The 11,462-nt window shown below is 43.8% G+C and overlaps 1 protein-coding gene across 1 annotated transcript; it reads left to right on the top strand.

Moving 5' to 3' along the window:
* The first annotated feature begins 3,459 nt into the window (after positions 1–3,459).
* Positions 3,460–7,775, top strand: LOC308461683 (uncharacterized protein). Its single transcript, XM_080978803.1, has 2 exons — positions 3,460–3,614; positions 6,623–7,775. The coding sequence occupies exon 2, from the start codon at positions 6,634–6,636 to the stop codon at positions 7,663–7,665; it is 1,032 nt and encodes a 343-aa protein (XP_080834929.1). The 5' UTR covers positions 3,460–3,614; positions 6,623–6,633; the 3' UTR covers positions 7,666–7,775.
* Positions 7,776–11,462: the final 3,687 nt, after the last annotated feature.

Here is an 11,462-nt window from a genome sequence, read left to right as displayed (position 1 = left end):
CTTGTAAGGTTGGCGGTTAGGCATTGGTTAAATTGGTGCTTGGAGGGGTAAGGTGCCTATCCCTCCAAATGATGCGATGGGAATTCCGTTAAAGGAATCCAGGGGCTTGCCATTCTTTCGTCCTTGTCCGTGGTGCCGGGCTTGGGCCGTGCAAGCCCCACCGGAACATGAGGGTGAGAGGTGTTGGACTGAATTCCCAGCCTCATTTCTCCCCAATACTTGTTTCCCACGCTGGCTTCCGGTGGTGCCCGGAAATGCCAGCTCTGTCCTCGGGGGCAAGGACAGATAGTCATAACCAATGCCTAAGCAACCACTCACATTTTCTGTATTGAATAAAGTTGTGGCCAAAATTATGCCAAAAACCTTAAACAAAAATTAACGCGTACTGTGTGAATTTTTGGGGGGGTGGCACTGCGGAACTCAACACGCAAGGGGAGCAGCAGGAGAAGAGGCCTTGCTAGTGGTAGCCCCTGGTTGTGTAGTGCTCTCCCTCATCAGGCTTGACCACCACGGATGTTATTAACTTTTGAATGCCAGGCACATACATTTTTCTCTTGGCTTCTGATTCTTTGAATCGATACAATTCCTATCTTCCTTTTATTTTATTTATTTTAAGAAATTATATCCTACTTTCCACATCATAGGTCTCAGGTTGTCTTTAACAATAAAATGTACCATATACAGAATTTAAAACATCACTTAAACTTCCAAAATTTAAAACATCAAGAATTTTAAATCTCTCTCTCAGAAAAGAAAAACAACCACCAGCAGTGACCGTTTTAAACTTCCGAGAAGCATTCAGGAAGCAGAGGCCCTCTGAAATAAAACAGCTAGAGTGGGGCGGGAAGAGACCCAAGAACACATGAACTATTCCTCACTCTAAGGTTTTAATTTCAACAATAACAATGCAAGATAAATGAAATTCCAACTCTACGTTTCTAGGATTCTATGGTTCCTTTTATTAATCCAACAACGTGCCTACTAAAACAGACCATGTATTTCAGCAAATGAGTTTGAATTATATAATTACATTCTGAATTACTCATGCACACGTAAGCACACACACTGGGCTGGCCATGGACCCCCCCTCCTAAGCTCGAGATATTAAAAATGGTAGGATTTCGACTTATTGGGATAGGGCAGGATAAATACAAGCAGCAGAGGAATAAGCCTATGGAAAATGACCTGGCCAAGCTTGAACCATTAAGAAACTATACAGGGCTATTCAGGACCCTTGGGAAGGCAAGAGAACTGTACTTCCCCCGCTGCCCTGAGCTGTGACAGAGGCAGGCATTTGGAAGGTTGCTGGGGTCACTAGGTGTGATGCTGCAGGAAGAGTTGGGGGGGGGGGCTTTGGCACAAGACCTCGAGTAGCAGCAGGGGAGGAGGCACCACAATTTGTGCTGGCTGGCTGAAGTTATTTTGTGAGAGTTGCCTTGGATTCCAGTGCTGAACTAATGTAGAAAACAAGCCCCTATTGGAGCTTGTTAGGGGCTTGTTAGATGGACTTCCTCCAACTAAATTCCTCTGTAAATACGTGAATAAATCATGTTTCGTAAAGCTTTGGCAGCATCCGCCCTGTCTTCAAATCTTAAAATGAGGTTGAGGGCCAAGCAGATCCCATCAGCCAAGGTCACTCAGAGTCCATGGGTTTAGGCGATAGGGAAGTTGCTTGCCTTTGTTTAGCCCCATCAGAAGGCAAAGGGGGGAGGGTTCTGGCCACCAAGGTGGGGTGGGGGTGGGTCAAGGAATTGTTCACAAAGTGCCCCCAGATAAAGCCCGCTGGCAAGATTTGGATTTGGAATATGCGGCAAGAGATGGAGTAGGCTGAACCACCAAGGGGAAGCAGCCGGAATCCTGAGCTTCTGTTTTGAAGTGGCCACAGAAACTCTTTTGGGTATGAGTTTGGAGACTGCGACTGTTATGTACTGAAGTTCTCACCCTGGGCCAGCAGGGGGATACTGTAGATAGTTCTGCAAATGAAGGATCAAAAGTGACGTTCAGTGATTGGATAGTTTTAGAAAGTTGCTACAGTAACGTTGTACTGGAGTCTATATAAGCAGGCTGACTGAGCCCTTCAGTTCAGTTCTGTTCTGGCCTCTGAATAAAGAAGAGCTGTTTGAAGAATCGCTGTGTCGTCTGATATGTTCACCCACAACTTAACAGCGACCATAATCCTACGAGAGCCCTAGGAAGACTGAATGTGTGAATTAACCAGAGTGGACCGGAAACTGTGGAAGCGATGTTTGATTTACTTAAGGGGAAGATTTCTGTGGAAACTCCAGGCAAACTACTGCAGCAAAGGGAATCTTTGTAGGCCCAGGCAAAGACCTCCTCCCCTCTTGGTGACAAAACGAGACCAAGGACTCACACATCACGACGTCTACTGGGATTTAAAATGGCCACAACTTTTATTATCAATTTCAGACGTAGGATACCTTGGCTTAGGCATTGGGGGTCTATCCCTCTCAGCCCTGCAGCCGGGGGAACTGAGGCACAGCTGGGTTCATCAGATCAGAGGGGGCACTGCAAAATGCATGTTTACACAGCAAGCCCCCCCCCCCGCACCTTTGGGGCGTTCACTGTGCCAGTCACTCCCTTCACAAACCTCCTTTAACCCTGAAAACGCTGTTGCAAGGGGGGAAGAGTCACCATTTCGCGCTCCCCTATAAGAAAGATAGACTAAAGGATTCCGCCTAAGGTCTAAAACCACTAAAGTTGTGACAATTGCTATGGGGAAGATGAAACCTGCCATGCGGGGGGAATTCCTTCCCGGTCCTTTAACAGCAACCATCATAGGACCGTAGCAACGCCTGCGAACCTGAAAAGGTTAACCTTTAATAAAGCTGGTGATCAAAGAGAGGGTCAGGTGGGTGGAGCTCCACAGCCAACTGCGCACTCAGAACAGGCTCCGCCCCGTATTCCAACCCCTGGAGTGGAGCAGAGTGAAGCCTGCTCACCTGCGGTCTGCTCACCTGGCCCCGCCCCCAACAGCGCTGCGGATAGGTGTGTTTGATCAGGGGGTTTGGCGGAACCCCCAACGCTCCACGGCACCGGGAAGGTGGGCCACATCCTGCAAATCCCAGTGAGGATCGGGGTTTGCTGCACGCTGGGGGCCTCAAATAGCACCCAGCGAGCGCTTATTCCGACTCTAGGGACTGTGGAGTGATTTACATAGAGGCTTATATAAGAATTGCTTATACAATCGTTCTGTGTGTCCAAAAGTTGTTTGAGATATATAACAGTCTGGCACATGTACCAGAGATGACAGCTGGAGAAGGGGGAATATTATGGAATGATTCATTTTGCACAACACTAGAAAATTGTATATATTCCAAGTTCTGCTGATGCAATATTTTTGTTCCTGGCAAACTCTGCACTCAGGGGAGGGGGGGGCGTTTCCTGTGGTTGTTTTTTCTGTACATTGTCTGAAAAAAATCAATAAATGGTGTATTTTGTTCCAATGTAGGTGGAGCAGTGTGTAGTTTCTCCTTAATCCGTAGCCTCTTCTATCCTATTTAAACAACAAGTGTTCACACATTTCCTTCATTCTCCACCAAGAGAAGCAGCTGCCACCTACTACAAAACTTTCTGTCTGAATACCACGAATACCGGTAAGTCTTGGAGGGTTACTGGGAAGGAGCGAAGAGAAACTACTTTAGAATTTGGGGCATAAGGGAGGGAGTATTTTTGGGGACCTGTAGTCTAACTACCTCTTTATAATTATAAAGGATATAATCATAAACTCTAAGGTGTTTATTTCAGCAATAACAGTACAAGTTAAATGAAGTTTCTTTTAATAATCCAACAATCAGACTACTAAAACAGACCATGTATTCCAGCAACAGACCTTGAATCAAAAAATGACATTAATGCATATTCAAGCAGAATCTCTCTTTGCACAGGTGAAGCAAAATCCCAGGGGGTTCCAGGTGGTGCTTCTTTGTGGACCTGTAGTCTAACTACTTCTTTATAATTATTGAGTTCCAATGATATTCCCTGTGTGATATTGAAGTGACATGGAGCCTTCCCCAGTGATGGAGGGAGGGGGCGAGCCCCCTCCCCGGGTGCCATCTCTGAGGAGGCGTGACAAGAAGGCACCCCACAGGGGGCTCCCCTGCCACCCCCAGGCGCGCACCGCCATTGTGCTGCCACTGACACGTGCGGACGATCCTCCACCGTCCGTACAGCACTCGAGCAGTGCCATTGGCAAACCGACCAGTGGCACATGTGCACGCCGCTCAAGCGCCATACAGCATACCCTAACCCTCCACCACTGCTGCAGCCGCGAGCGAAGGTTCCCTCTGATGACTCTGCAGCTGCGAGCAGAGGATCCCACCGCCATACATACGATGTGCACGCATGCATGGTATGTAGCAGTGCACACATGGTACGTAGCAGCACACGCACATGCGCCAGCAGGCTGTTTGCCCCGCCCCCCTGGCCTGGGTGCCTGTTCTCCTTCCTTCGCCACTGGCTTCCCTAAGGCTTTAGGGATTGGTATGTCTGGTCCCACCAGCAACCAGAACTCAGTCTCCTCTAAATGTCATGAAACACCTTGCAGGATAAGATCATGATGTGATCCAGAGGCAGAATCCCCATTCCTACCAGATTCTGAACTCATATGCAACATCTTGGGTTTGGAAGGGGCCCATGGGTATCTTTGAGAACGCAGATGGGACTGGAAGGGGCCTCTGAGTAGGGGAAGGATTCAGCAACAGAGAAGCTAGAGCTCCCTGGAACATTTCTTTTGTAAATAGCTTATCAAGTTTATCTTATATTAGGAACATCCACCCCGACCTCCAGATCTCTTTCAGAATACAATCCTATACAAACTGAGTGTTTCTGAATAACAAGGAGTAGGGCTGCATATAATCACCAGGAGACAATGGCTATCTCAATGCTTTGTGATAATTTATTTCATAAGGGAGTTTTGCATTGTGTGGAAATGTATGTTCTTTTGCCTATCACTGACTCTGCTGTCAGGCTATTTTAATAGGACCTCTTGAGCTCTAGAGTTATGGCACTAGAAGAGGGAGAGAGGAATAGCCACTTCTTGAGTGTCACGCATAATCTTATAAACTTCTATTATGCCCCTCTTTTTATATTCCTGAATCAAAAACACCCAAAAGGTGGAGTTTAGTGGCTGATCAGACTACCAGCCCTCCTTGTGCAGAGTGAGGAAGAGACCCAAGAACACAGGATGTATACCTCACTCTAAGGTTTTTATTTAAGCAATAACAGTACAAGTTAAATGAAGTTCCTTTTAATAATACAACAACCATTCTACTAAAACAAACCACGTATTCCAGCAGTTGCGTTTGAATTTAAAAATGACATTCATGCATATTCAAGAACACTTTCCTCTGCCAAGCTGTAGCAAGATCCCAAGGTGTTCCAGGGACTCACCCAGTGCTCCTTTGGAAAATTGAAGACATGGTAGAGACTGTTGTAGCTTTAAGAAATATGATTTATACACATATTTAAACCTTCAGTCTGCATGGAGGGGGTGCAGATCTTACAGCATGGCAATCCCAAGCAGGGAGGCTCATCTAGTCTTAACAATCTGCACCTCCTGGACACGTTGGTTTTAGAAGGAACAAATCAGACGCCACAAGAAAATATGAGGGGGAATAAAGAATTGGGGAATCTCTTCTCTTCCCCCACAGCCCCCATAGATGTGTCCTTCCATCCTCTCCTAGCTCTGAACCTCAACAGTCTGGCACTATAGTACTATTGCTGTAGAGCATTAACTACCGAGGTTGAGGGTAGGCAAGTAAGTTTATCTGCCCCTTCCAGTGCTGTATGGGTGAAAGGATGGTGTCAGTTTATGCACACAATGAGAGAAGCAGCTTCAGATCTGAATTTTGCTCCTCTTTCCAAGATATTGTGAGCTGTTAGGCAGTCTCCTCCCATCACAGCTGAGATAGGAAATTAATTCGAACAGCAGTTACCAGCATGGCACTCATGAGTGCCTGGGTGCCCTCGTATGGTGCCCACAAAAGGTCTCGGTAAATATCCCCTCAAAATCAACTGGCTCAGCCTCTCCATTTAATGGGGCTTCAGTACTGAAGGCCCAATCTTTAATATGTTCTGAACAAGGGAGAGGTGCAAAGAGCTTCTCTTTGTGAGCAAGCACAGCAGTGATGGATATAGGTGTTTTAGCCACACTGAGCCTTCAAACAAGCATTGATTTTCTGCAAAATCTGCATCTTTCATTTCCCAAACAGCCATTCCCTAAAATCACAAGGCAAACTGCTTTTAAAACTTATCAGCCTGTCAAACACAATTTATATTCCTTGGAAGGGGTGGGTGGGTCTCCTATCAAATGGAGAGAGAAATAGATAGAGAAATATGTCTTCACAAGGAGAAGGTGTTTGGTTCGTCTTTCAAAGCACCTCACAATTAATTAGTAATCATTTACCTTTGGCATCATATTTGGCACTGGCAGGTATATTGTGTTAAAGCACTGAGACTGTTTTCCAAGAGGTCAGCAAATTCTGTTAATTCTTTCATTATCAAAAATAATATACATTAATAATAAAGTAATTACAAAGAGTAAATAAATAGTCAATTTGTGAAATCTTCTGATCTAACTGAATACATTGCTTTCTTTTCCTAGAATCAAGCACCATGCCAGAGATAGTCCCTAAGAACAAAGCCCCAGGGGTTGATTTCTGTGGGGTAGATGAATATTACTACATTGTCCGCTCAGACCTGGGCTGCTACATGAGGTCCACCAATTTCCATGAGGGCAAAGACCTCGAAGTGTTTAGCCTGCACAGTTCCTGCACAGGAGGAGATCATTACTTAGCCCATGAGGATGACCTATTCTACATCATCAAAGGAGACAACTATCGCTGTGTCAGCAACATGAATAAAGACTTAGGTTCTGTAGTATACAGCCTCCATCCCAACTGCCGTGGAGGGGACCATTACCTCTCAGCCTTTGGATTCTTCTATATCATTTTCCAGAAAAGAGGTGTTTACCGTCGGATCACTAATATGCATGATGATACAGATGCAGTTGAATACACACTACACCCAGCTTGCAAGGGTGGTCTCTATTACTGGGGCATCAAGGATTACTATTACTTTGTAAAACCCCATGATGAATGGGGGGTCCAGTACTATAGATGCACCGACTTCCACAGAAATTTGGATGCTGTTACATACTCCTTCCATAGGGATGTTGTGAACATGCTCCCTGGAGGAATGGCTATTAGCCGAGGCCCAGCTTATGGTAAGTGGGAAGCTATCAAGACCATCTCCAATGACTCCAACACTCCCATTGTATGGAATAAGAAGATCACTAAGAAAGTGGGATACAACAAGCAGAAGATGAGCAGTGTGGAGCACAACTGGAAGGTTTCCATGACTGCCTCATATCAGGCAGGTGCACTCACTGAGGCCATTGCCAAGTACCAGTTCTCTCTCACTGCTGAGTATGGTGGGAAGAGTGTCAACACAGAGCAGGAAGACTGGAATGAAGCCACTGAGATCGAAGAAGCTATTAATTTGACCCTGCAGCCCAATCAGAAGATGTACATATGGCAATATCAGCTGGGTTTGGGCAAGGAAACGGTCTTGTTCTGCCGTGATATGAAATTTACGAGTGATTCTACTCCACCTACAGATATTCCTTTGCCACCTTCCAATAAGTGAAAAGAAAAGTGTTAGGCCAAAAGGCACCTTCAAAGGCTTGCTCTCTATTATAACATTTAATTGATTACTATGGGCTAATATTTAGACAATCTAGAGCTCTCATAAGGGGGCGTTAAGCTAAACACGAAGTTTTATGCCACATGCATAAGCTAAACACGAAGTGAGATTAATGATTACTAGACATATTATATACTCTCATATGGACATACACATCCTGCTGGGCTACAGTTAGGAAAGCATATCCTAGTTTGTGCACGATGCAGTGGACCCAAGCTGAATGCCTTTTAAATAAGCTACTATTTCCCTGGTGCCTATGAATCCCTTTGCCAAATTTGTGCCTTCATCTTAATTTGTACCTGCTGAACTCTGGAATCTGTCCCAGTGTTATACAAATCAAATAAAATGAATAATTAATGGTTTAAAAATGTGTTCTGTGCGCTTTTCACACTTGTGTACAAAATGATTTTCAACATATATTTTCCAGAAGACACAAATACCTTCTTCCTTTTCCAGAAGCTTTTTCCAGAGGGTATTGAGGAAGTGGGGACCTCTGTTTACAATTTCATGCATTCTCACTGGCCAATCACATCACACCCATTTTAAGTATTTCCTTATGACCCATCCTAGGTGGCAAACGCCACATACCTCCCCCCCCTTAAGAAGATTGACTCAGGAGGGATAACTCAACCTAGTTATGCTCCTGATCAATCAGCATTACATTTTTATTTTTTATTTTTTTTTTAATGATATTTATTGAGGTTTCAAAGAAAAAAATTACATAGATAAAAAGAAAAGAAAAAAGAGACAGAAATAAGAATAAAAGAAAAATAAAAGATAAAAAACACTTTAAAAAATACACCAATCTTTCCACCTTACATTCATTTCCTTGCTTCCCTGACCTCCTCACACCTCCCTTTTTTTGTATTCCAATTCAGTTAGTTAATTCAGCAATTTCTTTCCCTCTTTGTTTTTATCTCAATCCTTTAACTTAATATATTATAGCTTTGGTTTCTCACCTGTTTATAATCCATTTTTACATACACCTTTATAACATTGCTGCTTAAACCACTTAACTTCATTCTGACATCATTCTAACATTCATTAATTTTGCAATATTTCTGTAAATAATCTTTAAATTTCTTCCAATCTTCTTCCACCGACTCTTCTCCCTGGTCTTGGATTCTGCCAGTCATTTCCGCCAATTCCATGTAGTCCATCACCTTCATCTGCCATTCTTTCAGAGTGGGTAGATCTTGTGTCTTCCAATACTTTGCAATAAGTATTCTTGCTGCTGTTGTGGCATACATAAAGAAAGTTCTGTCCTTGTTTGGCACCATTTGGCCGACCATGCCCAGGAGAAAGGCCTCTGGTTTCTTCAGAAAGGTATATTTAAATACCCTTTTCATTTCATTATAAATCATCTCCCAGAAAGCCTTAATCCTTGGGCACGTCCACCAAAGGTGAAAGAATGTACCTTCAGTCTCTTTACATTTCCAACATTTATTATCGGGCAAATGATAGATTTTTGCAAGCTTGACTGGTGTCATGTACCACCTGAATATCATTTTCATAATATTCTCTCTTAAGGCATTACATGCCGTAAACTTCATACTTGTGGTCCATAACTGTTCCCAGTCAGCCATCATTATGTTATGTCCAACATCTTGTGCCCATTTAATCATAGCAGATTTCACCGTTTCATCCTGTGTATTCCATTTCAACAGCAAGTTATACATCTTTGACAAAATCTTAGTTTTGGGTTCTAGCAGTTCTGTTTCTAATTTTGATTTTTCCACCTGGAAGCCAATTTTCTTGTCCAAATTGTATGCCTCCATTATCTGATAATAATGAAGCCAGTCTCGCACTTTGTTTTTTAATTTCTCAAAACTCTGCAATTTCAGTCTAATCAGCATTACATTTTTATTGCAAATAAACATTTCCTAACCTGTCATTTCACCCTTCACATCACACCTAACATTTGTACATCAAATACAGTACTGTGTTCTTGTAAAATATACATATGTACGAAAACCTGTTACATCTTAAGTATTCAGTTAACTTTCAACTGCAGGACTTCTGGATAAGGCATCTGCAATGGTGTTCAGGATCCCTTTCACATTTTTAACTGTAAAATTAAAGTCTTGCAGCGACAGGGCCCACCTCATCAGCTTACTGCTGGTCTTCTTGGTTCTCAGCCACAGCAAGGGTGAATGGTCAGTACATAAAGTAAAAGTTCAGCCCCAGATGTACGGCTTCAGTTTCTGTAATGCCCACACAATGGCAAGGCATTCCTTCTCGATTGTCGAATAATGTAGTAGTTTCTTGCTTATGAAGGTGATGGGATGCAGGTCGTCCTTCTCTCCCTGTTGGCACAGCACGGCCCCGATCCCGGCATTGGATGCATCGGTGAAGACGGTGAACTCACAATCATAATCAGGAGCAACAAGGACTGGATTTGATGTCAAGGCGCTTTTTAAGGCGTCAAAGGCCTGCTGACATGCTGCTGTCCAGTTAACCTTATCTGGCTCCTTCTTCCGCGTTAGGTCAAATAAAGGCACTGCTAACTCGCTAAGTTTCGGAATAAATTTGCGATAATAACTGGCTAGTCCTAGGAAAGCTCTGACTTTCTTCTTGGAGGTAGGGGTAGGCCAGCTTGAAATGGCTTCTACCTTTGTCTCTAAAGGTTTCATCACTCCTCCCACCATGTGTCCCAAGTATTGAATAGTCGAGCCCCCTATCTGGCATTTGCTAGCTTTGATAGTTAAGCCCGCCTCTTTAATCGCTGTAGCACTATCCCTAAGTGCTCTTTGTGTTTCTCCCAAGTTGGACTGTACACAGCAATATTGTCCAAATAAGCAACTGTGAACTCTCTTGATCCGTTCAGGATTTTGTCCACCAATCGCTGAAAAGTTGTTGGCACATTCTTTAAGCCAAAGGGCATTACTTTAAACACAAACAGCCCTAAAGGACTTTTGAACGCAGTTTTCTCCTGGTCCCTGGGGTCCATTTCTACGTGATAGTACCCCTTTGTTAAGTCTAGGCAGGTGATGTAATGACACTGGCCTATAGCTCTGATCAGGTCATCTAAACGCGACATTGGATATGCATCCGCTTTAGTGACATGGTTCAGCTTCCTATAATCCAGGCAAAATCTAATAGATCCATCAGGTTTGCCTAATAACACTATGGGTGCTGCCCAGGGGCTTTCCGAAGGGGTTATAATCCCTGCCTTCAGCATCGCCCTTACCTCATTGCTAACTTTCCCCACATACTCTCCAGTTATTCTATAGGGGTTCCAGTTACAGATGGGTAGCCGTGTTGGTCTGCCATAGTCGAAGTAAAAAAATTCCTTCCTGTAGTTGGTCTTTTAGGTGCTACAGGAAGGAATTTTTTTACTTCGTCTATAGGGGTTGACAGCAATAGGCTTAGCATCCCCAGTGTCGATATGATGTACAACTCCCTTAGCTCTACCTGGAGTGTTACTGAAAATGTCTTTATAATCTTGTAGGATCTGTTTAACCTCCACCTGCTGCTTAAGGGTTAATGTAGGAGCTATTTTTATTTCTTGTAGATTGCACAATTGCTCCCCTCTCCCTTCCCAGCATGTTATCTCAGCTTCGTCTGGATCTTCACGTATTACATACAGTGTCCAGCCTTTGGTTCTAAGATAAGGCTTTAACATGTTCACATGAACAACCTTACGCCCTTCTTCCCCTTGTTGGATTACGTAATTTAAATCACTCATTTTGGACACAACTTTGTACGGTCCCTCCCAGGCTAGTTGCATTTTATTCCCT

This window comes from Podarcis pityusensis, assembly GCF_964106645.2.
Source record: "Podarcis pityusensis genome assembly, chromosome: 13".
Taxonomy (NCBI): Eukaryota; Metazoa; Chordata; class Lepidosauria; order Squamata; family Lacertidae; genus Podarcis; species Podarcis pityusensis.
The sequence above is the reverse complement of the archived record's forward strand: the minus strand, read 5'-3'. Positions and strand labels throughout refer to the sequence as shown.